The sequence below is a fragment of the Silurus aristotelis genome (assembly GCF_946808225.1).
Source record: "Silurus aristotelis genome assembly, chromosome: 19".
In the NCBI taxonomy this organism is placed as follows: domain Eukaryota; kingdom Metazoa; phylum Chordata; class Actinopteri; order Siluriformes; family Siluridae; genus Silurus; species Silurus aristotelis.
The window spans coordinates 21,352,539-21,378,771 of NC_139592.1; the positions used below are offsets into that span (position 1 = coordinate 21,352,539).

General features: G+C 39.0%; 4 protein-coding genes across 5 annotated transcripts; 3 read left to right on the top strand and 1 right to left on the bottom strand.

Moving 5' to 3' along the window:
• Positions 1-1,192: 1,192 nt before the first annotated feature.
• Positions 1,193-6,575, top strand: cdaa (cytidine deaminase a). Of its 2 annotated transcripts, XM_083520744.1 has the most exons (6): positions 1,193-1,218; positions 1,442-1,504; positions 3,879-4,054; positions 6,027-6,138; positions 6,240-6,297; positions 6,382-6,528. In XM_083520744.1, exons 3-6 carry the CDS (start codon positions 3,925-3,927, stop codon positions 6,490-6,492), a joined length of 411 nt encoding a protein of 136 aa, XP_083376870.1. In that variant the 5' UTR covers positions 1,193-1,218; positions 1,442-1,504; positions 3,879-3,924; the 3' UTR covers positions 6,493-6,528. The 2 variants fall into 2 exon arrangements, with proteins under 2 accessions (XP_083376870.1, XP_083376871.1); XM_083520745.1 differs by lacking the exons at positions 1,193-1,218; positions 1,442-1,504 and having other exon boundaries at positions 2,478-4,054; positions 6,382-6,575.
• Positions 6,576-7,669: 1,094 nt separating this feature from the next.
• pink1 (PTEN induced kinase 1) lies at positions 7,670-11,887 on the top strand. Its single transcript, XM_083520743.1, has 8 exons — positions 7,670-8,154; positions 9,377-9,652; positions 9,744-9,844; positions 9,974-10,156; positions 10,350-10,513; positions 10,602-10,729; positions 11,028-11,258; positions 11,340-11,887. Exons 1-8 carry the CDS (start codon positions 7,798-7,800, stop codon positions 11,604-11,606), a joined length of 1,707 nt encoding a protein of 568 aa, XP_083376869.1. The 5' UTR covers positions 7,670-7,797; the 3' UTR covers positions 11,607-11,887.
• Positions 11,888-12,552: 665 nt separating this feature from the next.
• Positions 12,553-15,943, top strand: agmat (agmatinase (putative)). The gene is made up of 7 exons (XM_083521202.1): positions 12,553-12,991; positions 14,048-14,247; positions 14,473-14,521; positions 14,626-14,821; positions 14,961-15,140; positions 15,418-15,502; positions 15,623-15,943. The coding sequence occupies exons 1-7, from the start codon at positions 12,711-12,713 to the stop codon at positions 15,694-15,696; spliced, it is 1,065 nt and encodes a 354-aa protein (XP_083377328.1). The 5' UTR covers positions 12,553-12,710; the 3' UTR covers positions 15,697-15,943.
• A 323-nt stretch (positions 15,944-16,266) lies between these two features.
• Positions 16,267-25,009, bottom strand: dnajc16 (DnaJ (Hsp40) homolog, subfamily C, member 16). The gene is made up of 16 exons (XM_083521638.1): positions 24,725-25,009; positions 24,116-24,301; positions 23,828-23,894; positions 23,344-23,665; positions 22,982-23,166; positions 22,788-22,892; positions 22,540-22,698; positions 22,309-22,439; positions 21,293-21,467; positions 21,021-21,203; positions 20,761-20,837; positions 20,583-20,663; positions 20,419-20,508; positions 20,140-20,310; positions 17,855-19,013; positions 16,267-17,735 (listed from the first exon to the last, which is right to left on the bottom strand). Exons 2-15 carry the CDS (start codon positions 24,289-24,291, stop codon positions 18,572-18,574), a joined length of 2,364 nt encoding a protein of 787 aa, XP_083377764.1. The 5' UTR covers positions 24,292-24,301; positions 24,725-25,009; the 3' UTR covers positions 16,267-17,735; positions 17,855-18,571.
• Positions 25,010-26,233: the final 1,224 nt, after the last annotated feature.

Sequence of the window (26,233 nt, forward strand, 5' to 3'; positions counted from 1 at the left end):
ATCTCAGGTCTCACCACAGTCCTATAAACTTTCCCTTTCACTCTCACAGATACTCTTCTATCACAAATCAACCTTTACTACTTTACTATTACTAATACTAATGCTGTTACTATAACTAATACTATTACTAATACTAATGCTGTTACTATAACTAATACTATTACTAATACTAATGCTGTTACTATAACTATTACTAATACTAATAATAATAAAATAATAATGCTGTTACTATAACTAATACAAATTACTAATACTAATGCTGTTACTATAACTAATACTATTACTAATACTAATGCTGTTACTATTACTAATACTATTACTAATACTAATACTAATGCTGTTACTATAACTAATACAAATTACTAATACTAATGCTGTTACTATACCTAATACTATTACTAATACTAATACTAATGCTGTTACTATAACTAATACTATTACTAATACCAATGCTGTTACTATAACTAATACTATTACTAATGCTGTTACTATAACTAATACTATTACTAATACTCTCTACACCTAATACTACTATTAATTCTGCCCAGTAGTGGACAAAGTGCACAAATCATGAATTTGAGTTAAAGCAGAGATACACTAATATTTATATTTAATATTTATATATAATATTTTATTAATTTAATCCTATTAAACATATTGAATATTATCCTTTTTTTCTTTTTTCCACAAGTTTTTAATGTGATTCAGAAGAAGGAAGAATCTAAAAAGCAAAGCATTGCAAAATATCCGTAGGTTATGTACAGGAAACAAAATTGAGTAGTTTAACTCGTGACCTCTAGTCCGAGTTGTTCGTTCTTTTATCACGTGACTCTCATACACGCTATGCAGTCATGTATACACATATAAATAATTGGAACTATAGTCAAAGCTTGTGTTGGGGGATCTGCTTAGAAAAAAAAAAAAATCATTTCATTTTATTTCTGATCAAAGCAACGAAATGAACTAAATGACTCAAACGATTCTTTATTTTGATGAAAGATATTAAAAGAACCGACTCACTAAAATGAACCGATCTTCTCGTCACTACTATGTAACCAGTGTTAAAATGCTCGTGTTTCTTTACAATGATTGTATCCATCCTCCGCATAAGCTCCGCCCACAAAACACGTCACAATGGTTACTAACTGAAACACGGTCTATTAATCTGCCTCGTCACTATACAGCTCACAGTTTGCTGTTTGGGCTGAGATCAGGAAGGTATACCTACATTTTGCAACAAAACACATTGAAACTCTCAAAAATGTAAAATATTACTTTTTGCAGCTGTTATGAGTCTTAAACATGTGAACATTTTATTCATGAAAGAAAACATGTCAGAAAGCTTTGAGCTGGGTTTATGCGGTGCACATTGTATGTCATGTTTTAGGTTTCTTGTGACACGTGTTTGTTTGTTTTGTTTGTTTTTGGTCTTTGTTAACAGATCTAACACAGTGCATGAGTAGCAGATAGATTTTATTTTTGTCATTGTTGCTGATTTATACAGGTATATGATCATTACTGGTTATATTGATTGTATTGCTTGCACAGGAGATGGCATATGTAAAGTTTGTTTGTATGTCCTTTTTATGATCTTAACTTTAATGCATTTTATTTTGGGAATTCGTAGTAAAATTGGTCAAAGCGAATACCTGTATGTGAAACATGGGTGCTTTAACTGGCAACCAGCTGCGTCTTTTCTAGTAAACGTCATGCAATTCTCAAATCAAATCGACTCAAATCAAAATGCTAAAAAAAATGTAAGGGTTTCCCCTACAGCATTCATCAGATCTTAGTCTTCCAACTTCCACTCTACATATACATATGAAGCAGCTACCAATGCGATTCGATTTCGATTTGATTCAACACAATGTGATTTAATGCGACACAATCGATTGGAAACAAATATGATGCTATGCTATTTAATATGGTACATATTTTCCTTCTTTTATTTCTTTGCTTCAGACAGACAGCAAATTATTAATTAGATTAATTTGATTTTACAAACAGGCCTTTATAGGGCAAAATAAATAAATTTTTTAAAATAATGCATCGCGATACAAATGCCAACTTGTTGCATTGCTGTTACTGCTGCTAGTATGGTAATAATATTACTAATACAACTAAAACTAATACTATTAGTAAAACACTCATCTGTACCTTTTATTACTACAGTCGACTGTTAATGATACTTTTACTAATACTTCTACTTTTATTAATACACTACTCTTACAACTATTACAACTACTAAAAGAATAATACTATTTACTACTTCACTACTACTACAAGTACAACTGCTGATATTATTATTTCTGCTGCTGCCATTACTGCTTTAATTGTTACTATTTTTACTAATATAAATAATACCAATACAACTACTACTACTATTACTAATACATTATTCTACTATTACTAGTACTAGTACTACTACACTGCACCTACTATCACTATTTATACTACAATTATTACTGTTATTACTTCTACAACTACTACTTCTATTTTCTTAAATAAAGTGAGTTCTAATGTCTTTTCTCAATCTTCAGTCAGGTCAAACATTTCCAAATTTCTAGTCTATATTCCTATACACATCAGTCAATTTTTTAACCACTCACACAACTCATAATTCATTAACCGTTCAGTGATGCATTAGGATTTCGAAGCACGCATCAGTTTAATCATTGAACTGTAAAGTAGAAGATAATAGAGGAGTTCAGCAGAAAAAAAAAGAATCCCACACACAAATTAGAATGAGCTGCGTCCATACAATAATAAGCTCCAGTATAATGCACAGGATGTCATAATAATGAGATCTTTCACATTGAGTACGTAACAACATAAGATCATGATTTCTGTTTAATTCTACATGATGGTGACTATAGAATTGGTTCCTTGGCTCTGTTGCAAGATTCCTGCCCAATGTATAGGGGGAGGTTTGATAAGTGATGCACGAAAAGACAAGAGTCAGGTGGCAATCTTTATCTCACTTGAAAGTTTATTCAGAAAACAAATAATCTATACCACAACAAAAACATGTATGCAAAATGATCATTTGGTTGATAAACAACAAATCCTGATACACGTGGCCATATATCGGAAGCTATAATGGTCAGAAATGGAAAGATAATCCAGAAAGAGATGAGAAGATTAAATAAAAAAGAAATGTAAACGGGAATGGGTGGATCGCTAGGGTGTAATCGTATTACATACTGATTTGGAATAGGGATTATTTTTTTTTTTTTTGGCGTGGCATTTAGCACAGTAATTATAGAAACACAATGGTTATGAAACGAAATATGGTTATGTCTTTGCTTGAACTTGTCAGGGTTGTGCCATAGTAAAAAGCACGTACAGTGTGTCACAACTTTGTCTTCGAGTCGAGACCATTTTAACGTGATCTTGTTACCTCACTGGAATGATTTTTGTGGGGTTTTTTTTTACCTTCTCACTACATTCTAGTGTCATTTCCACTTTGTATGCATTCCGGGGAAACTGGACGTGAAGTATGTGACAAGTTCGAGCTTGTATTAACATGATTTGCTTCACAGGACGTTCAGCCCCTATGTGACTTTTTCGTCAACGTCTCTTTTTCTCTGCCTGTACTGTTCTGTACTGTTATATTTAATGGCGACACACATTTCTAAGTCAGATGTCATTATGTAGTCATGAAAATGTTGAAACGTTTTTTAAAAAAAAGTGACATTTCCATTCCTGTAATCATTACATTAGTCATTCTGCATGCGTGCAGACACACACACACACACACACACACACACACACACACACACACACACACACACACACACAGACAGATACTCATATACATATGTCCTCACTCACTAACTCACATACACACACTTTAACACTTTCATTTGTGCTTGGAGGGAACTGGAGCAGCAGCATCATCAACCGGATACTGTTGTCATTATAATGGATAACATCTTAAGTACTGAAGATTTAATAGCCAAGTCCCACGAAGCGAAAAACTTCGCCTACTCTCCGTACAGCAAGTTCAGAGTAGGAGCAGCTCTCCTCACACGCGATGGAATCGTCTACACAGGTAGGGAGATTATTTTACACCTTAGAGGTTTAAACTTAATGACCACTGAATGGGAGATTGTAGCAGAAATGCTTGTAGTTTTCCTAAGAATATTAAATGTACTATTACTATGACTACATCAACTACCTAGTGCTTTACATCCTCGTCTGTATTAATACTAATGCTATTATAACTACTAGTATTACACCTATAATACTGGGTTGATTTTCTTACATGAGCGTTTTGCATGTGATATAGAAGGAAGGTTTAAACACAAAGCTACACTGTTTGATGTTAATAATCAACACAGCTGTGGTTTATATTGTGCCTCCGAACACTGTCGGTAGTTTGTGAGGCATAACACAGGGACTATTGTAGAAGGGAACAGCTGAGTGCCAGTGAAAGAGGTGGGTGAGTGTGGCGGGGTGCTCGTTGTGAATACGGCAAATGCCACACAGCTTAGAGAGGTTATATAATTCAGCGTTTCTACTGTACTGCAACATTTCACAGCTCGACATCGGTTCTTAGAAGAGCAGGACGTTTCTAAAAACACAGAATACAAGTGTTGAGCGTGACGGATTGCAAAGGCTTTGGTTAAGAACTGAAACCTCCATTTAGGCTTCATGTATGGGTTTAAGTGAGAAACATGAAGGGATTTAAGGAACTTAATTATTGACCAAAATCAGTTTGGTGTGTAAATATCGCTTCCTTTCCTATGAGGCAATGAAGGATTGCTACTCGTTTATGAGAAGTTATTATCACACTGAAGTCTGTTACTGACTTGTGCATAATCTCTTTGACAAAGAAGTGTTATAAGGACTGTCGTTTATAGACAACAGATCAAAAGATGTTTTGTATACATCTCATTCCACATTTAGTCCTCATTTGCTTGTATAATAACGTCTTCCCTTCTGGTTCCTCTCAAGGTTTCTTCCTCATAACATCTAAGGGAGATTTTCACAGTCGCCACGGCTTGCTCATCAGGGACAAATTCACACCATTCACCTTAACTGTTGATTTGTGTAAAGCTGCTTTGAGACAATTTCTGTTGTGAAAAGCGCTATACAAATAAACTTGACTTGACTTGAAGATGTTCCCCTAGATTGTTTTGAGATTTGTGCTCATTTATTAAAAGTCAGGTGCTGATGTAGTGGAGGTGAGGACGCTTGGGGTGCAGTCAGCATTTACATTCATCCCAGAAGTGTTTAGTAGGGTTGAGTCAGAGCTCTATAGCAGGAGATCTTCCACTACAACCCAGGTATATGATACCTTTATAGACAGTGGTTTTGTGATGCTGACACAAGTTTGAAGCATCCAGAGTCATCTTATACAATGGTGTGCTTCTAAATTTGTGAACAGTTTAGTTAAGAATGAGTATATTTGGAGAGGTCAGGTGTCTTAATACTTTTGTCCAAATAGTGCATGTGAAGTGTTTATAAAATGTATATATTTTAATATAAAGATGAATCCTGTGATTATATTCTAAATGGCCACCATACTCACTAATCTCAGGTAATAATTTAACCTCTTAATGTTCTGGGCTTTAAACCAAATATTTACGGTGATAAACAGAAATATCTTAATGGAACTGAAGCATGTGGCACTGTTTGCGATGGGAACTGCAGTAGGAATCTGTCATACCTTTGACTTGCAAAATATTTGTTAATGCCAGAGATTGTCTTTTTTTTTTTGTTGGGTTTTTTTTTGCTTTTAATTGGTTCTTCTATGGGAGAGGTGATTTTCTTCATTCTGACCCTAGTCTGTGAAGATTTTGGTTATCTATCAAGTTATATATATATATATATATATATATATATATATATATATATATATATATATATATATATATATATATATATATATATATATACTTTATTTTAAATAAGAATGGCACTCTTAGACACAAATACTGTATGCATTATGTCTGATCTGAAGTAAGCGAATAATTTTTTTTTTTTTTATGCTAATGTTTTGTTTTGTTTGTACTTTAAAGGGTGTAATGTAGAAAACGCTTGCCTCGCCCTTGGTATCTGCGCTGAGGTAGTCACTATCTCCAAAGCCGTGTCAGAGGGACATCGAGAGTTTAAGGCCATTGCTATAGCCAGGTTCGAATTTATAATATTGCCTTTTAGCATATTTGTAAAAGATACTTTCATTATGTTTGGGTTAATTGTCTTATTATAAAGGTTCTTTTTTTTTTTTATAGTGATATGGCAGATAATTTCATCTCACCCTGCGGTGGCTGCAGACAGTTCATGAGGGAGGTTGGTTGTTTGTTTTTTTGCTTCTTTTCTTTCCTTTTTAATCATGCAGTAGGATTGCTGAAATGATTTTCGTTTCTCTTGCAGTTTGGCCTGCAATGGGAAGTTTATATGTCAAAACCAGATGGCTCTTTCCTAAAGCAGACTGTGAACGACCTCCTTCCTGTTTCATTCGGTCCTGAGGACTTGCTGAAGTGAAAAGTGATTCCTTCTAAGAAGATATTTTTCATTTTTTCGTGATGTATTAATGCTGAAAAAAATTTATCGGTTTTATACTTGTATCATGTGCTCATATAATGTGTTTATATTTTTTTTTGAGTACTAACAAGTCAAACAAAAAAAAAGAAGAAAATATATATTTTGATATCCTTATGGAAGGAGTCATCAGTGTCAGTACTTTGCAATGGCCAATACGTTTTTCCACCATGATGGGATTATCAAGAGTCTTTCTGCCTTTATTTTTACTTTGCAGTCATATAAATAAATAAATAAATAAACTTTTAAGAGCTGCTGAAACATAAGTACTAAGTTACTATTCTACAAAGTAACTATAAATGTATATCTTCTTCTTCTTCTTCTTCTTCTTTCGGCTGCTCCCATTAGGGGTCGCCACAGCGGATCATCCGTCTCCATACCACCCTGTCCTCTATATCTGCCTCTTTTACACCAACTACCTGCATGTCTTCCCTCACCACATCCATAAACCTCCTCCTTGGCCTTCCTCTTTTCCTCCTACCTGGTGGCTCCATCTTCAGCATTTTTCTACCAATATAATTCATGTCCCTTCTCTGCACATGTCCAAACCATCTCAATCTCGCCTCCCTCACCTTGTCACCAAAACATCCTACATGTGCTGTCCCTCTAATAAACTCATTTCTAATCTTGTCCATCCTCGTCACTCCCAACGAAAACCTCAACATCTTCAGCTCTGCTACCTCCAGCTCCACCTCCTGTCTTTTACTCAATGCCACTGTCTCTAATCCATACAACATCGCAGGTCTCACCACAGTCCTATAAACTTTCCCTTTCATTATGTATATAAAAACACAATAAAACACTGAATGGTTTTTGGTGGTAACAGTAACTCGTGTCAGGCTGCATCAAAACCCTCATCTTCAAGCATATCTTCATGGAGCTGTTTTAACTTTGTGGTTTAGTTAAGAACAAAAGTCAGGTGTCGTCCCTTACTGTAAGTCCTAAAAGGCCATGCATGATATATTTTTTTTTCTTGTTTTCTCATGATTTCGAAGAGAAGAAATGTTGTTAGGAAGTTTTCTGTGACGTCATAGGTAACTTGTCATGCTTGGTATAATCTGTATGTCTGCCTCAATGCCATGCATTCTAATTATACTGTACCATAATAAAGCTGTGTCACGTGTTGGAACCTTTCAGCCAATAGGCATCATGTAAACACTGTCCTTAATATATAACTATCAGAGCGAACGGAGCGCGTTCGCGTGTAATAACTTTCGATATATATATTTTTGGACATTTCGATAAATCATGTCGGTCAAACATGCTCTCAGTCGAGGGCTGGAGTTCAGCCGCACGCTTTTCCAGCTCGGGATTTTAAAACCTGCGGGGCGAATCGCAGGAAAGTTCCGAGGTGAGCGCTTGCGGGTGACTCAACCAGGCCGCAGCGTGCAGCCTCGGACTTTCCTGCCTGCCCGCTACCGGTATTACCGCACGTCTCTCAGCGGCCTCGCAGCGCAGCTCCAGTCCGCCGGTTTCCGTAGGCTGATCGGAGGCGGCTCTCCGAGAAACAGAGCCGTGTTTCTGGCTTTCGGTGTCGGTTTAGGTTTGATCGACCAACAGCTAGACGAGGACCGACGGAGCGCTGCGACATGTCAAGAAATTCAGGTAATTTAACAACAGCGGCTGAAACCATTAAAGGGGCAATTGCTAAAATATTTGTACACGTTTTAGACTTTAAGGGTCGTTTAGAAAAACTTCTCAATACATTACATCGCTTGTTTATTAATTTCACTATTAAAATACTTCTTGATATTGATTATGATGATGATGATGATGAAATGTTTCCGGGCCAGAAATGTCTCCGCCCCCCTCCCTCCCCATCCCCTTTTAAATTAAACATTGAGAGTATATTATGATAAATCCTATCCTAAATCCGGATACATTTGAAAACATCTAAAACGCTCTGCATCCACACTTTGAACCCCGCGGCTTAAACAACGAAGCGGCTTATTTATAAATTTTTTCTCGGTTTTTCACAGTTTCACAAACTTCAAGCCAAAAAACTGAACCCCATAACATTAGACCAATGAAGAAAAAAAAAATTAAAAACGCACCTCACCTGTGTTCTGAGCTGCACTGCATCGGGAGAAAAAACTTTTTTTTTTTTCAAACGCACGACGATGCCAAAAGATAAACTCCCGAGAGAAATAGTTGTGAAAGAAAGGAGGAAGACAGTGAACAATGACTTTCTTGGTAGGCTGCTGTTTAGATACAAGCCGTTGTAGCGCGTTGAGTCTGGGTGAAGGGAGAGTTCGCTAACTCCAGTTGCAACAGAAATCATATAAGCACAGACAGGTTTCCAAAACTCGTGCTTTTTTATTTTTCTTGGCAACAGCGTTAAGGGTTAGTCAAAGAAACTTAGAAATCAGCATTAGAAAATAATAAGGACATATTCCTCGGTCTTGCACACATGCAGTAATAGCGGAAAAATGCGGCAACAGGCTATTCCCAAAATACCGCTATGCTCCTAAAGGAAGCGCAACATATTTCACCCGTTACACCGTGTGTAACGTGTCTTTCGTTAAAGCCTGTGTAAAGTACATTAGTGTAGACAGGCTTATAGACAGGTGCGGCTTATTTATGTTAAAAATTAAAATATTTGTAAAATTCAGTGAGTGCGGCTTATATATGGGTGCGCTTTATAGTCCGGATATTACAGTATATAAATGTGTTTCTAAATTGGATTTCAAGAACTTAAAAAGTTAAAAGTTCATAAGGATGTGGAGGTCCTCCTCAGTCTACAGAAAACTACTTTTAGAATAATTGTCATGATTTGTGATGTTTCACTCGTTCCATTAAAGAAATGAATGTCTTTATCGACATGCAGGCACTTTTTACGAAGAAGTCGTCGTTTCAGAGCCCTGTAAAACCATTCACGTCTGGTTATAAGCTGGAGGACTACGTGATTGGGAAGCAGATAGGAAAAGGCTGCAACGCTGCTGTGTACGAGGCCGCGGCTCCTTTCGCACCCCTCGGGCCAAACAGCAGGTGTTCCTTGGTGGAGCTTAAACAAAACGGAGAAGAAAGTGGTATCATGGCACCTCTACAAATCCCCGGGGCACACAGCTATCCCCTGGCTGTGAAAATGATGTGGAATATTGGGGTAGGTTCCAACAGCACTATAAATTATTCACTGTACTGCAACAAGCTATTTTTTATTAATCTAAATAGTTGTTGTTATAACTGCATTGCAGGCAGGTTCTTCTAGCGAGGCGATTCTTAATGCCATGGCTCAAGAGCTGGTTCCTGCAAATCCTCAGGCATTGAGAAAAGAAAAAGAACTTGTCCTAAATGGGTGAGGTTATAAAGTGTAGTTGATGGTGTCCCAGAAAGCTGATTATATAAAAGAGGCTGGTTTATTGCATTGAAATTCCACTTTTGCCAGATTGCATGTTCTTAGTTTCAACTTGTGTTCTCTTTGTAGCCATTTTGGGGAAGCACCCAAAAGAGTGACTGCCCACCCCAACATAATCCAAGTGTACCGGGCCTTCACGGCTGAGGTCCCGCTCCTCCCTGGTGCTTTGAATGAGTACCCTGCTGCTCTGCCTGCCAGACTCAACCCTGCTGGCCTGGGCAACAACCACACACTCTTTCTAGTCATGAAGAAGTAAGAGCCCAAACCAAAAGATAGAATTTTTTCTCCTGTTCCACACAGATATGAAAATATGTTTAGGCAGATTCTACAATATTTAAGGTCTATAGACATGTATAGGTTTAGGGGAAAGAGTGTGTAAAACAGAAACAATACAATGCAACAGTTTTATGCTTAATATTATGACATGATATATTTTCCCTTTCAGTTACCCGTGTACCCTGCAGCAGTACCTGCAGGTTTGTTTACCAGGCTCCAGACATGGCTCTATGATGCTTCTGCAGTTGCTGGAGGGTGTGGATCACCTGTGCAGGCAGGAAATCGCTCACAGAGACCTTAAATCTGATAACATCTTGCTGGAGTTCGACTCCGGTTAGTTGTCCATACATTTAAATCACAAATCGATCGATAATTTTTTTTTAAGCTTTATTCTTAACTGTAATATTTTTTGGTCCTGAAGCGGACTGCCCCAGGCTGGTCATCACCGACTTTGGCTGCTGCCTGGCAGAGGAGCGTTTAGGACTGAAACTACCGTTTACCAGCCGTTATGTGTACAGAGGAGGGAATTCCTGCCTCATGGCACCTGAGGTATTGTCCAGGCCTATTGTCCATTCCATTCCCTTCTCAGAAAGAAAGTCTAAAAGTATTGGGGAAAGCTGAAAATTACAATACATTAAAGATCGAAACATGCATGTGAAGCAGCTACCTGTGCGATACGATTCACCCCATTACGATGCAGTGTGATCCAAAAGAACAAATTATTGGACATGTTCTAATTAAAAAACGTATAGTGCATCGACTACTAAAAGGTAGAAAGGCATTAGAAAGATATCTGATACATAGTGGGTCGGTTTTCATCTGCAAAAAAAAAAAAACGTCTGTGCAGGTGGCCACAGCCGAATCCGGGCCTGGTGTGGAGATCAATTACAGTAAGGCAGACGCCTGGGCGGTCGGAGCCATCGGCTATGAGATCTTCGGCCAGCCGAATCCGTTTTACAGCTCCTCAGGTTTAGAAAGCCGCAGCTATCAGGAGAAACAGCTGCCCCCTTTGGGTGCCAGCGTACCCTCGGATGTGCAGCTGGTGATGAGGCTGCTTCTACGCAGGAACCCCAAAAAGGTAAACGTTCCTCATGTCTGGGCTTAGACCTCACACGATTAGTGTTGAGATGTTGTACTTACTTTACACTTTTACCTTTAGCGCCCAAGCGCACGTGTCGCCGCCAACATCCTGCACCTCAGCCTGTGGGGAAAACATGCTCTTGCCAGCTTGAAACCTGACAGAATGGGAAAGATGGCCGACTGGCTGCTGTGTCACTCCGCTGTGGTTCTCCTGAAAGGCAGCAGACGCAACGCCTTAGTCGAGGCCGAGCTCCAGAGAGGATTCCTCGCCAACCTGGATCTGGAGGAGCTCCGCATGGCTGCAGGATACCTCATGTATGGACGTCAGCTGAGCTTTAGCGTCTGAACTTGAACGTCCTGAGTACAGACTGTAGCGTTAACACTGTGGATGCAATGCAATCAGTTAGATTTCTTTTCCGATTGTATAGAAGTAATAGCACTTTATGTACATACACTTTTTTGCTCCTTATAGATTTGATGTAATCTTCAGATAAAGCGTGTGGAAATACGTATGGGGCTACGTGATTGCTACGTAATTGAAAGAGCGCATACAGATATGTTTCTGTTCAGTGCACAGCGTGGTGTTGATTATATCACGTGCAATAAATACACTATCCTTTTAAAACATTGTCGTCTCCTTGTTATGCTCATTATTTATCCATTTTTTTATGAATAAATACACCATCCCTGTATAACATTATGATCGGTGAAGTAATTAACACTGATTATATCTTCATCATTGCACCTGTTAGTGGGTGGGATATTATTAGGCTTTTTTTTTTTTACATATTATCCACTACTGTACTACTGATTCAGAGTTGGTGTGTAGCATCTGAGGGCTCACACTGGTCCAAAAAATTGCTGATGCCCCAGGGTCGCCAATTCCTAGTTCCAGAATTCCCCGTTTCCTTGTGCCACCATGCACAATCAAGTTGATCTAATTTTTCTTTAATACATCGTAGCATCACATATAGAAGTATCATTGATATAGTGGCATTTGTAAGGAGTTGTTTATGCAACATTGAATGAGTTTAAAAATTAAAAAAATATTGCTCATTTTTTTGTTATGTAAGAAATTTAAGAAGAATAAAACACGTTGGGACGTGCTATTAAAGAAAAATAGACCGTGCATGGAACTAGGAAATTGGGCCACGTCGTTAATTATTTTCCTACAATTGCACTATGCACTGTTGTGATGCATAAATAAAAATAAAATAAAAAGTGAAAAGAGTAAGATGAATGAAATGCATTTCCCATGAACTCCTGTAGGGGGCGCCTTGTAGCGGATCGCGTTACAGCGGTGCAAAAGTTCAGCTCAGGGTTTGGAGAGGGGGTTGTTTTTTTCCACGAATGAAATAAGGGACAGGGCAGGAAAAGACAGGACAGGGACAGGAACAGGACAGGTAATTTCTTTCTGTCTCGTGCATGTGAAGATCGACGTCTGATTGCTATGCTACATTTGATAAGGATGAAAGGAATCCGGTGGCCCACCGCGTGCGTGTCGTTAGCGCGCGCGGTTCGGGAAAGCGTGAACGTGAACGTGACCGCCAGCCCGACCAGGCACATGTCCAGCAAGTCCTACAATGTTCCTCCAAGCAGCGAGTTTGTCGCGCGCATCTCCGGGATCGCCACAATGGCCAAGTTACCGTATCAGGACACACCCGAGGGATTGGACGCAGCTTTCATCGGAGTGCCCATCGACACCGGGACCTCCAACCGACCCGGAACCAGGTTTGCTCATGCATGTCCATCTCATCTCACATTTGCACACTTTTCCCCCCCCCACTGTCAGGGCCTTCAAGCTGCAAGGAACCGCCTTGAAAACTTGTTGCACGTGAACTTACAAGTCCTCTGGGCTTATGCTCAGACTTGGTTCAGTAATTCATGCAGGTTCACATGCCAACAAATTTCAACAGTCATAATTTCCAGGAAACTTTAGGTTATGGTTGTTCTAGTTCCAAAACGTAATTGTTATGTAACCAGGTAAAGTCTGGGGATGTCCAGGTGTCATCAGTGCATCTATCTAAAAGTGTAAATTATCCCCAGGACGACGAGACGCTCCTTATCAAGGGACATGGTATATTATGATATTAGTCATTTTGAGGATGTCCTCGATCTAATGCACTGGATTCCATTTCTGCTAAATGATCAGATTCCCAGAATAGACTGGCATGACCTATCAATCTGAACTTTCACATTCATGAGTCCAGATTCAAACATAACCCCAACGTCACCAAAACCTGGAAGATGAACTAGTAATGTGCTGTGACACTAATTTCAGAGCCAGTACAGTATTTTGCATAGGGGCTCAAGAGAGGGGCTTTATAGGAACATCAGCCCAAGGGGGATACCTCAGGCTTAAAGAGCTTCTGAGATGTACCTGTCACCTTCCACAAGGTTTTTAAATCACCCAGAAGATAACTCTTTAGACTTCTTGGTATGCTTGTGAGGAGAAAGATGAGTTCACCATGAGCTGGTGTATGACATCAGTTTTTAAAAATGGATTACAGGTACTGTATTTATCATATTTCACTGTATGACTTGGTACACAGCTGCACAAGAATTCATTCTGATCTTACTAGTCAGATCTTCTCCACCAAGCAGCACTGTAGCTGAAGGTTTCCATTCCAGCCATTTAGCTACAGCATCGCTTGATGTTCAGTAGAAGTGCATTCAGGTTTAACAGTAAATCCTCACATTGGTTACGTTGGAATGCGGCACCGGATTACAATTATGAATTCGAAAGTTCAGTTGCACTCAAAAACATGAAGAATGCTCGGTTGCCAGGTTTGGGCCTCGGCAGATCAGAGCCGAATCGTTCATGCTGAGGAACTACAGTGGCACTGGAGCTGCTCCTTGGGAGTCCATGATGGTTGCAGATATCGGTGATGTGAACGTGAATTTGTACAATTTGAAGGATGCCTGCAAACGGATTCGCGAGTTTTACCGCAACGTCATGGCTGCCGGATGCATACCGCTTACAATGGGTGAGTTTTCCTTACAAAAACAAAAAAAAAGATCGGATGTAAAATAATTAATGATTTTATTCCATCTGTTGAACTTTCATCGTCTGGCACGTGAACGCTTCTATAATGATTAACCTTGTTTATATAATATCCCTGCAGGTACGTCGGGTTAATCAGTGATTTACTGTCATGTCAGTTGTGAAACTTTAGCCTTTAGACAGGATTAAAGCTCTGTTGCATTGGCAGGGGGTGATCACACGATTGCGTACCCGATTCTGCAGGCCGTGGCGGAAAAGTAAGCAGGAACAATGGTTATCCTTATGTATCTTCACTTATACGGAGTCTATTCATGTGAATACACATCTTTATTTTAATCCAACTGGTTTAATCCTGTATCAGACATGGGCCTGTGGGTCTGGTGCATGTGGATGCTCATGCTGATACAGGTGATATGTCCCTGGGGGAGAAGATCACTCATGGCACACCGTTCAGACGCTGTGTAGAAGAGGGACTGCTGGACTGTAAACGCGTGGTTCAGATCGGCCTTCGAGGCACTGCCTATTCCCCTGACGCCTACGCGTGGAGCAGAGAACAGGTCTGACAACAGATATAAGCAAAGTCCTCCTAGCCACCAGGGGGCCCTGTAACAATTTGTAATATCTTATGGCGATTATTGTACAATGATCCAGTTGAGCGGCATGTGTTGTTTCACACAAGTAAATGTTTTTCTTCAGGGGTTCCGTGTGGTCCAGGCGGACCAGTGTTGGCACAAATCTCTGGTTCCACTCATGACAGAGGTTCGAGCCCAAATGGGCAAAGGGCCTGTGTACCTCAGCTTTGATATTGATGGTTTGGATCCTGCATATGCCCCTGGCACTGGAACACCTGAGATCGCAGGCCTCACACCTATTCAGGTATTTCTGTCACTAATACACTGATCACTGAATCAAACATTTTACTAGGTAAATATTTAAACCTAGTTTCCAGGTTTTAGGTTCTCGCAGCTGTTGGTGATGAAGCTGCAACACAGTTTGCTGATTTTCTGCCATGAGAAAGTCTTCAGGACAGAGAGTTTAGAGATCAGGCTTTTCTGCAATACAACAAGCTGTGTGTGTGTGTGTGTGTGTGTGTGTGTGTGTGTGTGTGTGTGTGTGTGTGTGTGTGTGTGTGTGTGTGTGTGTGTGTGTGCAGGGACTGGAGATCATTCGTGGATGCCGAGGTATAAATCTTGTTGGCTGTGACTTAGTGGAGGTTTCACCACCATACGACACTTCAGGTAACACACGTCTCTACATACTTTTAACATGAAAGTCTAAATTATATGACAATATTTTTCAGCCTGTGTTGCTTTTCTTTTCTTTTCTTTTCTTTTCTTTTCTTTCTTCTCCGTATACAGGAAACACAGCTCTGACTGCAGCCAACCTGCTTTTTGAAATGCTTTGTGTCCTTCCAAAGACGAAACACTATTGATTATGAAATGCTCTAATTTTCGAAATAATCGAAAATATGTAAGAAACCTTTGTTTACGCTGTAGCACATAAACATGGTTACATATATGTATAATGTATGTATATGTGTGGAAATGTTTTGAATGAAATATAAAAGTTTTATCAATACAAAAAAATGGGAAGTAAATAAACAGAGGGGAATTTCAAAGGAGCTCCGTTAAGGTTGTGACACCCCTCTGGCTTTCAATATTTACTTTAGCACTATATATATATATATATATATATATATATATATATATATATATATATATATATATATATATATTAGTTATTTTTAAGCTATAAAATATCTCACTGCTTTTTATATTCAGTGTTTAAGTTTTTCAATATTAGATTTTTTAATATAATTAAATAAAATTTTTTACATTTTTTAATTTCAATATACATTTTTTTCCTTTTTATTTATTTTATTTTTTAATATTGAAAAGAAAAAAGAAAATACAATCCCGAACCGTAAATAATAAGAACAACTTTCAGTAAAACTTTGACTTATTCAGTGTATGTCTTTTAAAAAAAAAGGCACATAGCAAAATTATGGAAATAAAATTAAATGATTCATTTTATTTGTGACAGCTCTACATTTTTTTGCAATAAATGAGACCACATCATTGTCTTGATCTATTCTATAACACTATCAAGCAGATATACACATGGACTGTACAGAATTAATGAAGCAAACATGAAAAGACTAAAACACTTGAAATAAATGGGCTTATTTGTCATTTATAAATAACAACAGGGTATGGATTTATGATTCACTAAACAGCACACTGGTTTGATGCATCTTCTGGCAGAAATTTCATATCCTAAAACCTGTACTGGAATGGAAGACTGGATTTGGATTATCATGCTGCTTAAAATAAATAAATCATCCAAAAGCTCGTTCCACGAAAGAAAAGGCACAGAAGCAGCTACACATCTCTGTAACTAATAAATACAGGTTATGAATATAAAAGGTGGAAGAAACAAGCTTTTTAGCTTCTATTGTAGCTAGCACTCTCTTCTACTGTGCATGCTACGGCCTGAAAGGAAAATATATAATACTATTGTAAAATGTTGGCGTAATTTGCATACTGGAAGCTGATTGGCTATTTTACTGAATGATGCAATTAAGAAAGGAAAAAAAAAAACCCAGAAAGAAATTCTCGTTTTTTTTAATAGAATCCTGGTTATTTTTTAGAAAAATCTTCATTTCATTTAAAAAAACTGGTCGCACAAAAAACATATTCATATTACTGGGTGGTCTGATCTCTGTGTAGCACATTATCATACAAATATTTCATTTGCTTATATCTATACAATGTATAAACAAAAGTATTGGGACACCTGACCTTTCCATCCATAGGTGTTTCTTTCCCAAACTGTTAAAAGTTGGAGACACACGGTTGTCTTTGGATGTGGTTTCATGCATTTTTTCCTTTACACAAACTGTAAAAACCAAAAAACGAGCTCAATGAAAATATGCTTCTCATATGTTGGAGTGGAAGATCTTGATTGGCCTGCTATTAAGCTCTGACCTCAAACTTATCAAACACCTTTGGTTTGGGATGAATTGCAACACCTCACCTACATCAGACTTCGAATGAATGTCCGCAAGTACACTCCAAAATCTAGTGGAACATCTTTCCAGAAGTCCAAATGGGGACCAGAGGTGGAATGGAATGTTCAGGTGTCCACAAAATATTTTTTTTTAATGTATTTAAAGAACCAGGTTCAAGGCAAAGTAGTCTTATTGCACAGGAAAGACACGGTCCTCTATATTCTTCTGTTCAGGACAAAATATAAATACGCACACGTATGAATAACTAATAGGATTATTTAAAATCTGTACGATTATAATTACAATTATTAAATATTTTGCTGTCTAGATGATGCTTCCCACTGTTATAGTTTACTTTTTTTTAATCCATGCTACATTTCCATGTGAAGGTGACCGTGTGCATGGCATGGGATCAGGTTGAGTTTTACACCGACTGAAATCCTCACATTTCAACCCATTTTGTATATATATATATATATATATATATATATATATATATATATATATATATATATATATATATATATATAATATATATATATATATATATATATATATATATATATATATATATATATATATATATATATATATAAAAGACATTTTACAATTACAGAAAGCTTTCAGGTCTTGTCTCCACCTCAATACATATTAAAAATACATATTTCCAATGTGGTACCATGCAGACATCACATGAGGACACTGTTATTGCTAGCACAGTTACAATGCTGTTTACTAGGAGATGACAGATCTTAATTATAACGGATAACTGTTGATGCTAGGTCCTAAAAAACATAAAAACAAGACCTTGTTTTTCCAAATCAGCACTTTCCAGCGATGTTTATTGTTATATTCATTTAAGAGCAGTCCGATTGTGGAGTGAGACAGAGTTTATGGACAGATTAGAGGAAAGTGAATATGTTTGATCAGAAGATTTGACTAAAATGCCTGATAGATTGATGAACTCCACCCACTATTAGCAAGTAGCTGAGAGACATTGTGGGTAATAATAATTGAAGACTGATATGCAGGTTGAATTTTGTCACTGGTATTATGTTTGGTTACGTATCAATGGATATCCCTATCTATTGTACCTTTAAAGTAACAGCTGGAGCAGCATTCAGTAGTTATAGCGCAGCATGGAGCTACTATTAGACTCGGGTCATTTACAGCATCTGTGTAAAAAGTCAGAGTCTGAGCTCTGAGGTCACAAAGTCCGCCTACTGCTATAGGAATGACGAGAAACCGCTCCCAAAGAACCAGCACCGACTTTTGCAGCATGCTAGGTTTCCCAACTCTATTTATTCACCGTGATCTTGTCCAGACCAGGCCAAGCCGGGATGTAGTATCGAGGTAGCGTGCCTTCCATCAGCCGCTCCATCCACAAACCCAGACGATCCAGTTTGTGGTGGATGTGAAGAGTGGTGGAGCGTGAACGTGCCCCTCCTTTCCTATGCTGGTGCTCATCTCTGGAGCTTGACCTGGATCTGGAGCTCCCTGCCTCGTCCTCTGCTCTGCTGTTAGCGTCCTCCCCAGTGTACACAGGCTTGAACAGGCACAGGTACTTCTTATGACCGTTGAGCGCCAGCACGTAGCCTGTGTAATCTGTCTTGCGGTTGCTGGCCTCCTCCTCCTCGTCCGCTTCCAGCTGCATGGCGTCCTGGGCGAATTCCAGCAGGGTGGACATCCATTCGTTGTGCTTGTCCACATTCAGGAAGGAGAAGTGCAATGTCTGGCTCCTGGAGATTTTAAGAATTGTTAACTTTTTCCTGTCACAATGTCGAACTGCCTCACTGTTTCAATATACAATCTTACTCTAAAAAACATACACTCAAATAGTATACTACTAAAAATAGTGTATATTCTCAAACAGAGTTATATTTCTTTAACTTCTTCGGGTCAGACTGGAAGCAAATCATAAATTTAGTTAAGCAACTTTTGACTTCTAACCCATGTCCCTTTGCCTGCCTTTGTAGTGGCAAACAAAAAGAACAAAAGATGACATAAAACCAGACGTTCTTTTTCTGTTCTGTCTCCGGGAAGGTACAGCTCTACCTCTGCTATGTTAATCCATTTTCTATGTGACTCAGGTCTCTGTTGTGTTGTGATGCGTCATATTCACCTAGCAGCAGTGATGCTGTGAGAATGTGCTTGAGAAACAGTTTAGCAAGAAGAAATCAATCTCAAATATCAAATATTGGCCAAACAATATTGGTTACTTTTTAGATAATTGAAGTATAGCGTATCTACTCATAATTAAATATAATTCAATCGTTTTTTTTAAAGTTCTAACTTGTATCCGATGCACACTTTTTAAAATCGATGCAACACATCGTTAACTTTTATAAGGATGCACCAGCGCAAACCATCTCAAACACTCTCCTCCCCAGTATGCATTCACATAATATATACTTTAAATACATAGTAAAACTTTCTTTCTGCTTCTCCCGTTAGGGGTCGCCACAGCGGATCATCCGTATTCATGATCCGCATGTTTGATTTGTTAAGTTTTTACGCTGGATGCCATTACCAACGCAACCCTCCCCATTTATCCGGGCTTGGGACCGGCACTAAGAGTGCACTGGCTTGTGCAACCCTAATGGCTGGGGTCGGTTCCCTAATTCCCGCGTCCTAACCACTAGACCACCAGGGTATACTCTCTAAATAGAGCTGGAAATGGAAAAAAACGTATGTTTCGGAATAAAATTCATAATTTTATATTGGTTTATTGTACTCTATTATAGCAAATAGTAGATCAATCTGACTACAGTATATTCAAGATATTTTCCTTAATGTCGCTATAGAGATAAACTTGACTTGACTTGACATGTCATGCGTATGTGATGATTGTGTATAAAGACTGACCCAGTGAAGGAGTAAACCTCTTTAGCAAACTTGCTGAGCAGTATGTTTTTGGTTGCGTCCGTAAGAACCAGCACCACGTTGATATGGCCTGGTCGCAGCTTCACCAAATTACTGGTATAAGTGATGTCCGTTAACTCCGTCACCTCCACAAAGTTTTTCTTTGGTGGGCGGCTGCGCCAAAACAAACAATGAGGGGGGAGTTTAGCAAATTAGTTTGATGAACAGTGGTTAAAAACAAATATTTGTGAATATTCATTCACAAATGTACATATGGGGCACCTGGACATGTTGGTAGTGCTTGGTGATCCATTCTGGGTCTTTGCTGCTTCTTTGGCCTTTGATTTCATCGGTTTCTCCTCACCAGAATCACTAAAAACCATATTTATAAATCTGTGTGCGAAGTAAAAAATTTGAATATACTGTACGTATAAACTGAAACGTACCTGAAAGCCTGAATAATCACCGTGCCAAACAGGATAAACAGGGCAGAGGATATCAGAGACAGCAGAGGCATCATTTCACGCCTGAAGTGTTGAGAGCAATAATAACAACCTCCTCATAAACAACGTATTTTTTTATCCCCAAGAATACAGTATACTGTAATGGATTTTTGTTACTTACCAATTATTGTGGAGAACATCATCAATAATTTCCGACAAGTAATCATACGCAGCATAAATCCACCTGATTAAAAACATCTGCAATCGGAAAGATACAGTATACGGTTTGAGTTGAAATTCGCTTTACAACATTGTTAGTAAAATACGACTTTTCATGGTAATGTCATGCTAATCACTCTATTGTTCATATAATTCCTTAAAGAATAGATTTATTGGTGGGAATAGTTTCCCATTTAAGGATAAATGCTCAGAAAGACTGACTGAAGCAAAGTCGTTGTTGAGCTCAGGCAGCGTGGCATCATGGGTAAGGATGGAGGGGTCTTTCCGCAGCCGCTCCAGCTCCTCCATCAGCTTGTGTTTGTCTTCTTCGCTGCCATTCCAGCCGCCCTGGATGGGCTTGTACAGCACTTTACCGGCCCCGTTACGCCGCTCCAGGATCACCACCTACATACACGTACTTTGTTATTGTAATAAAGTCTGACTTTTGGTGTGGGTTTTTTTTGTCTGAGCATCATGGTGCTGTGAGAATGTACCTGTGGAGGATTGTCTCTGTTCTTCAGCAGCACAGCACACAGAGGCTGCTGCTGACGTTGGTATACATATGCAAAACGGAGAACCTCCTCGGTGTTCACAGAGGCCAGAGACAAGAAAGCTTTGTTTCCTGGGACAAAGACTTCCTCCTCGCCGGTGATAAGCAGAACACAGTATCTGAAGAGAGAACAGCAAAATAACCAAAAACTTTATATCACAACCATCTACATGTAAATAATTACAGATGTGCCTCTAGAAAAAAAACACTGAAGCTCTCAAAGACATTATTTCCTTTTACTCGTATATCAACGATTTAGTGTTCCAACCAGTATGAACAGAAAATGGCATTTTTTAAACACTATGCTGGAGAAGACACCTACAAAACCTGGATATCAATACAGTGCTCCCAGTGTTCCTGCCACATCTGGAATATGTCCTGTAAGTCTTCTTTTTAAAGTGTGTGTGATTTGCAATGGAGCTCCACAATGGTGCCAAAACGGCAACCTTTGAGCTGTATATTCATCTTCGGGATGAAGTCCGCAGAAGCCATATCTGGCGAGTAGGGTGGGTGCAAAGTGAGATAATGTGAATTGTTCTCCAACGATCATCATGCACAAGTTGCTGAATGGTTTGGACATTTTTTGGGGTTGAGCTCATTCAAGGTCTTCCTGATCTCTCTGAGATGTTCTTCCTCTCTTGAAGCACGCCTGCTCGAAAACACCTTAAACGACTCATTGCAGCATCGCCGTATGTCAATCGTATGTCACGTCAAACATCTCTGTGGTCAGAATAGCACCAGTTGCACCAATAGTCTCAAACCCTTTTGATACCACCTCAATCCTATTGAATCATCAGAGACTTAATCTTATAAAGGTGTATTGATTAAAGGGCATTTTTATGGATGGAACTGAAGATACAGTTTGCTGGAGTAATGTTTAAAACTTTAATGAAGTCACAGGTTACAAATTTGAGCAATAATTGCTCCCTCTGACATACGACACAAAGGCTTTTAACTTACTTTCGGCGCCGATGGAACTGTTTGATGGGGCAAAGCTCGTCAAAGACCTTCTGGTTCACCAGACGAGGGGCAAGAAGGAATTTGTTGTTGGAGATAAATTCATCAATTATTTGTTTTTTCATCCCTTTAGCCTGTTTAATTAAAAACAAGATTGCATCAATAATTATTTTCCTATATTTATATGCCTTGTTTTGTTGTATATCCTACATCACCTGCATTGAAATTCACTACCTGTATAATGTCAGCTGGTTTGTCTGTGTTCTCCTTGAAGACAAGCATAGTCGGAGCATAGGTGTTAATGTTGTACTGCTTGAGCAGGTTGGCCGTCTCAGACAGACCCTGGTCCACGTAGCCAAACTGGACATAGTCCTTATAGGCAAACGCAGTCAGCTGTGCAGGGACAGGACGTATGCACGCACTATTAATCATAAAACCCAGGATTCGAACTGCATCCAACTTCTGAATATAACCACATATACCTTATACAGCAAAGGAACCGCCGGCACTTGGTCAAAAAGCAGAACGTGGGGTTTGTTAATATCATACCAGCTCTTCAGAAAGTCTGGGTGATTCCGGTCCGTGATCTGAAGAACAATCCATAAGTAGAGTTTTGCGTCAGGAATCAGATCAGGGGATGAAGTAGAGGGAGAAGAAGAATAAGACTTGAACTTACCTTCTCAACCAGTCTCTGAGGCAGCAGGTCCTCCACAAATTGCATGAGATGCTCTTTGGCCAGAGCGTAGTTAAAGAAAGTTACTTTTCCGTTGATCACGCCGAGTATGGACGGAGTGCGGTGAGCGCCAAGATGATTCGCTAAGCGTCTCTCATACCCGACGTCAACTACCCCTACTCCTACACCTATAAAAGAAGAAGCAAAGGAAAGAATATCGAGGACACAAGGACCAGAGTGAAAACCGTTTTGAAGTCACTTTATTGGTAAATTTAGCAGGAATTGATTAGATCAAGCAGTCCAATAATCATGCTACGTTGAAACTCAGCTCTACCCATGAGCTGATTATGAAAAACATTCCTTACCAAGAGGCTCGAGTTCCTTCACGGCCTCCCTCCACACAGGATCCATGTGGACGCAGCTGAAGCACCAGTCCGAGGTGATTTTGATTAGAAATGGTCTCTTGCAGCTGTCAGGCACGACTTCGTTGATGTACTGGTTGTAGTGCAGCATGTACTTGCTGTCGGTGTCGTCGCGGCTGCCCTTGCTGTTAAACGGGAAGTTGAAGAAGGACTCGTCGAAGTAGAAGTTGTCGTGGAAGTGACGGAAGCCATGTGGCCCGTAAGGCTGGGAGTTGGTCTGCTTGTAGCGATCATAATTGGCTCTTTTTTCTTCGTTCGATAAGATCTGAACAACAAAACCAAACACAAAAACACAAACACACTGTGACGAGAGATTCCAATAGATATTGATCTTGTTATTTTCTAAATAATGAAACACAAAAGTAGGATGTGTGTGGGTGTGTGTGTGTGTGGGGGGTGGGGGGTGGGGGGGGGGGGGGGGCTTTACCTCATAGGATTTTGTGATCTTAATAAACATGTCTTCAGCTTCTGGGTTCTTGTTTTTGTCTGGATGCCTGGCAAAAAATAAATGCAAGAGATGATCAGATCTGAATGTGAATCAGTGTGAGTGTGAATCACATCAGCCTTTATCACGACAGTTTGATATAATGCCTCATTCAAATCCTAATAGTTTCATTGTCACGTCACAGTTTTTAAATCTAACATCATGACCAGCCATGGCTCAGTACAGGCGTGTCTGGAGGTGTATTATGGTATGGTATTCGCAAAACGTTACCATTCTTTGGCAAGGCGTTTATACACTTTCTTGATTTCTGCCTGATTTGCACTCTTGGTGACCCCCAAGATCTTGTAGGGGTTGAATTCTGCATCGTCTACCAGAGCTCCAGCCAAGACAACGCAAAGGATCAGGACAGACTGAAGACTCAGGCACAGCATCACTGTTTTAGCCATGACTCCCAGACTGGGAAAAGACAAACACAAACATCATGGTTATGAAAATAAAATCAGTATAGTGAAATAAACACTGATGATGGCTGATATCAGCTATCTGGATTCTAAATGAAGGGCACTAGAATGCAGGACATAAATAATCTCCCAGATGGGATGTAGGGTGACCCTTGTTGGCGTTTAGTCACCATCATTGCAAACGCACCTTATTAGAGACTGTATACCAAATACATCAGTGGTATTTATATAGTGCACTAGACATGGCGTTCTGTTTTCTACTATGTAGTGCACCTGTGTAGGGAGTGAACGAATAATTGGTATTGAATAGCTGGCTTAGTAAGGATTTAGGCATTGAATAGGCAAAAAGATATGAATTTTTTTTAACAAATATTTGATTTAGTGCCTTAAATAAATAAATAAATAAATAGGGACTTACAGTCAGTCTAACAGAACCAGCATCATCGCAAATCAGCGACCTTGTTTGTTAAGAGGAAAACAGGCGTTATTCCAGATGTCGGGTTTAATTAAAGGATCCAGGAAATTCAATTCAGGTTCGACCCTGGATTTTTAGGACAGATGTCAAATCCCCGTTTAAACCGCGTTTTGATGCTCAGACGTTTAGGATCCTGCTGTAGATCCCGCTCCGCATCGTGCGCATCCCTGCCTCCGCATCCCGTTCCGCATCCCCCCCCACCACACACACACACACACACACACACACACACACACACACACGCACGCACGCACGCACACACACACACGCACGCACGCACACACACACACACACGTGACTGGGTCATGCCGTCACAATAAAAGCGTGCATTACGTTAGTCTATTTAAAAACGGAGAGGGTGATGCAATTTAAGTCTTTATGATGGAAATGTTTCTGAATCACTGAAATCTGTGGATTTTTTTAAAGCATTTCTATGTAGCTTTTAGACTTTCGTGTTGCTATAAGAGAAAATTGAGAGAGCATCCTCACCCTAATAGATCATATTAGCAATAATTTATTTGAAAGATTGGAAGTTTCTCATTACAAGATTAAGTGAATTGATTCTGATAAAGGAATCATTTGAGACGAAAGAGTCGACTCTTATTTTCCGGTTGAGAGAAAAAAATAACCACTTAGGACAACGGACCCCAACCACCGGGGCCGCACATCAGAAAAAAAAAATAAACACCCTTTTAATCATTTTATTTTATTACAATTTTATCGACTTTCACAATCTCCGTGGTGTTCTAATAAAATAAACAAAATGAACAAAAAAGTATCATTTGATAGCCAAATAAATCGACTCTTCTAATCTGGTCTTAAAAAATGGGCCATTCAGGACTCAATCATAGAAGGGGACAAATTTAAATACTAGGTCTAAGTAAAGGGGCCAAACACTGTCAACATTTAATGAACAACAGGACAGAGAGGAAAAGGGATGAGTGTGTGAAAATAAAACATGAGGTAAAAGTAATACATGTGGATATACAATATTGTGATGGGGAGACTCTAAGGATAAAATGAAGGCTAGTTTTCATGGTGCTGTGAGAGAAAATGGAGAAGGCATCCTCATCCCAATAGATCTCATCAGCAATTAATCATTTAAATGACTCGAAGACTCAATAAGCTTGAGTGAAAATGGCAGTGAATTGATTTTAATTAAGGAATCATTTAAACGACGAAAGAGTCGACTCTTATTTCCCGGTTTAGAAGAAAGATTATTTATTTAAATTGCACAAATGCACAATAAGAGACGCAATAATAAATTACGGTCTACTCTGATTGTGCTATTAAGAAGAAAAAATAGGAATGTAATGCGTCTTAATCTCCATATCCTACAAAGAGCATCTGGTTTCATTTATGAGTGTGAAAAAAAGAAAATAGAGCCACATCTGTAATGCCACAACCGTGTTTGACGATCTGCTTTAGTTTAATAGGGTTTTGCAATATTCA

Coding starts and splice junctions, on each gene's coding strand:
- agmat (XM_083521202.1), top strand. CDS start 12,711: ATGCTACATTTGATAAGGATGAAAGGAATCCGGTGGCCCACCGCGTGC. Junction 12,992..14,047: donor TCCAACCGACCCGGAACCAG/GTTTGCTCATGC, acceptor CTCGGTTGCCAG/GTTTGGGCCTCGGCAGATCA. Junction 14,822..14,960: donor ACGCGTGGAGCAGAGAACAG/GTCTGACAACAG, acceptor GTTTTTCTTCAG/GGGTTCCGTGTGGTCCAGGC.
- dnajc16 (XM_083521638.1), bottom strand. CDS start 24,291: ATGGCTAAAACAGTGATGCTGTGCCTGAGTCTTCAGTCTGTCCTGATC. Junction 23,895..24,115: donor AAACGCCTTGCCAAAGAATG/GTAACGTTTTGC, acceptor ATTTTTTGCCAG/GCATCCAGACAAAAACAAGA. Junction 22,440..22,539: donor AACCAGCTGACATTATACAG/GTAGTGAATTTC, acceptor TTAATTAAACAG/GCTAAAGGGATGAAAAAACA.
- pink1 (XM_083520743.1), top strand. CDS start 7,798: ATGTCGGTCAAACATGCTCTCAGTCGAGGGCTGGAGTTCAGCCGCACG. Junction 9,653..9,743: donor AAATGATGTGGAATATTGGG/GTAGGTTCCAAC, acceptor ACTGCATTGCAG/GCAGGTTCTTCTAGCGAGGC. Junction 10,730..11,027: donor CCTGCCTCATGGCACCTGAG/GTATTGTCCAGG, acceptor ACGTCTGTGCAG/GTGGCCACAGCCGAATCCGG.
- cdaa (XM_083520744.1), top strand. CDS start 3,925: ATGGATAACATCTTAAGTACTGAAGATTTAATAGCCAAGTCCCACGAA. Junction 4,055..6,026: donor CGATGGAATCGTCTACACAG/GTAGGGAGATTA, acceptor TGTACTTTAAAG/GGTGTAATGTAGAAAACGCT. Junction 6,298..6,381: donor GCAGACAGTTCATGAGGGAG/GTTGGTTGTTTG, acceptor TTTCTCTTGCAG/TTTGGCCTGCAATGGGAAGT.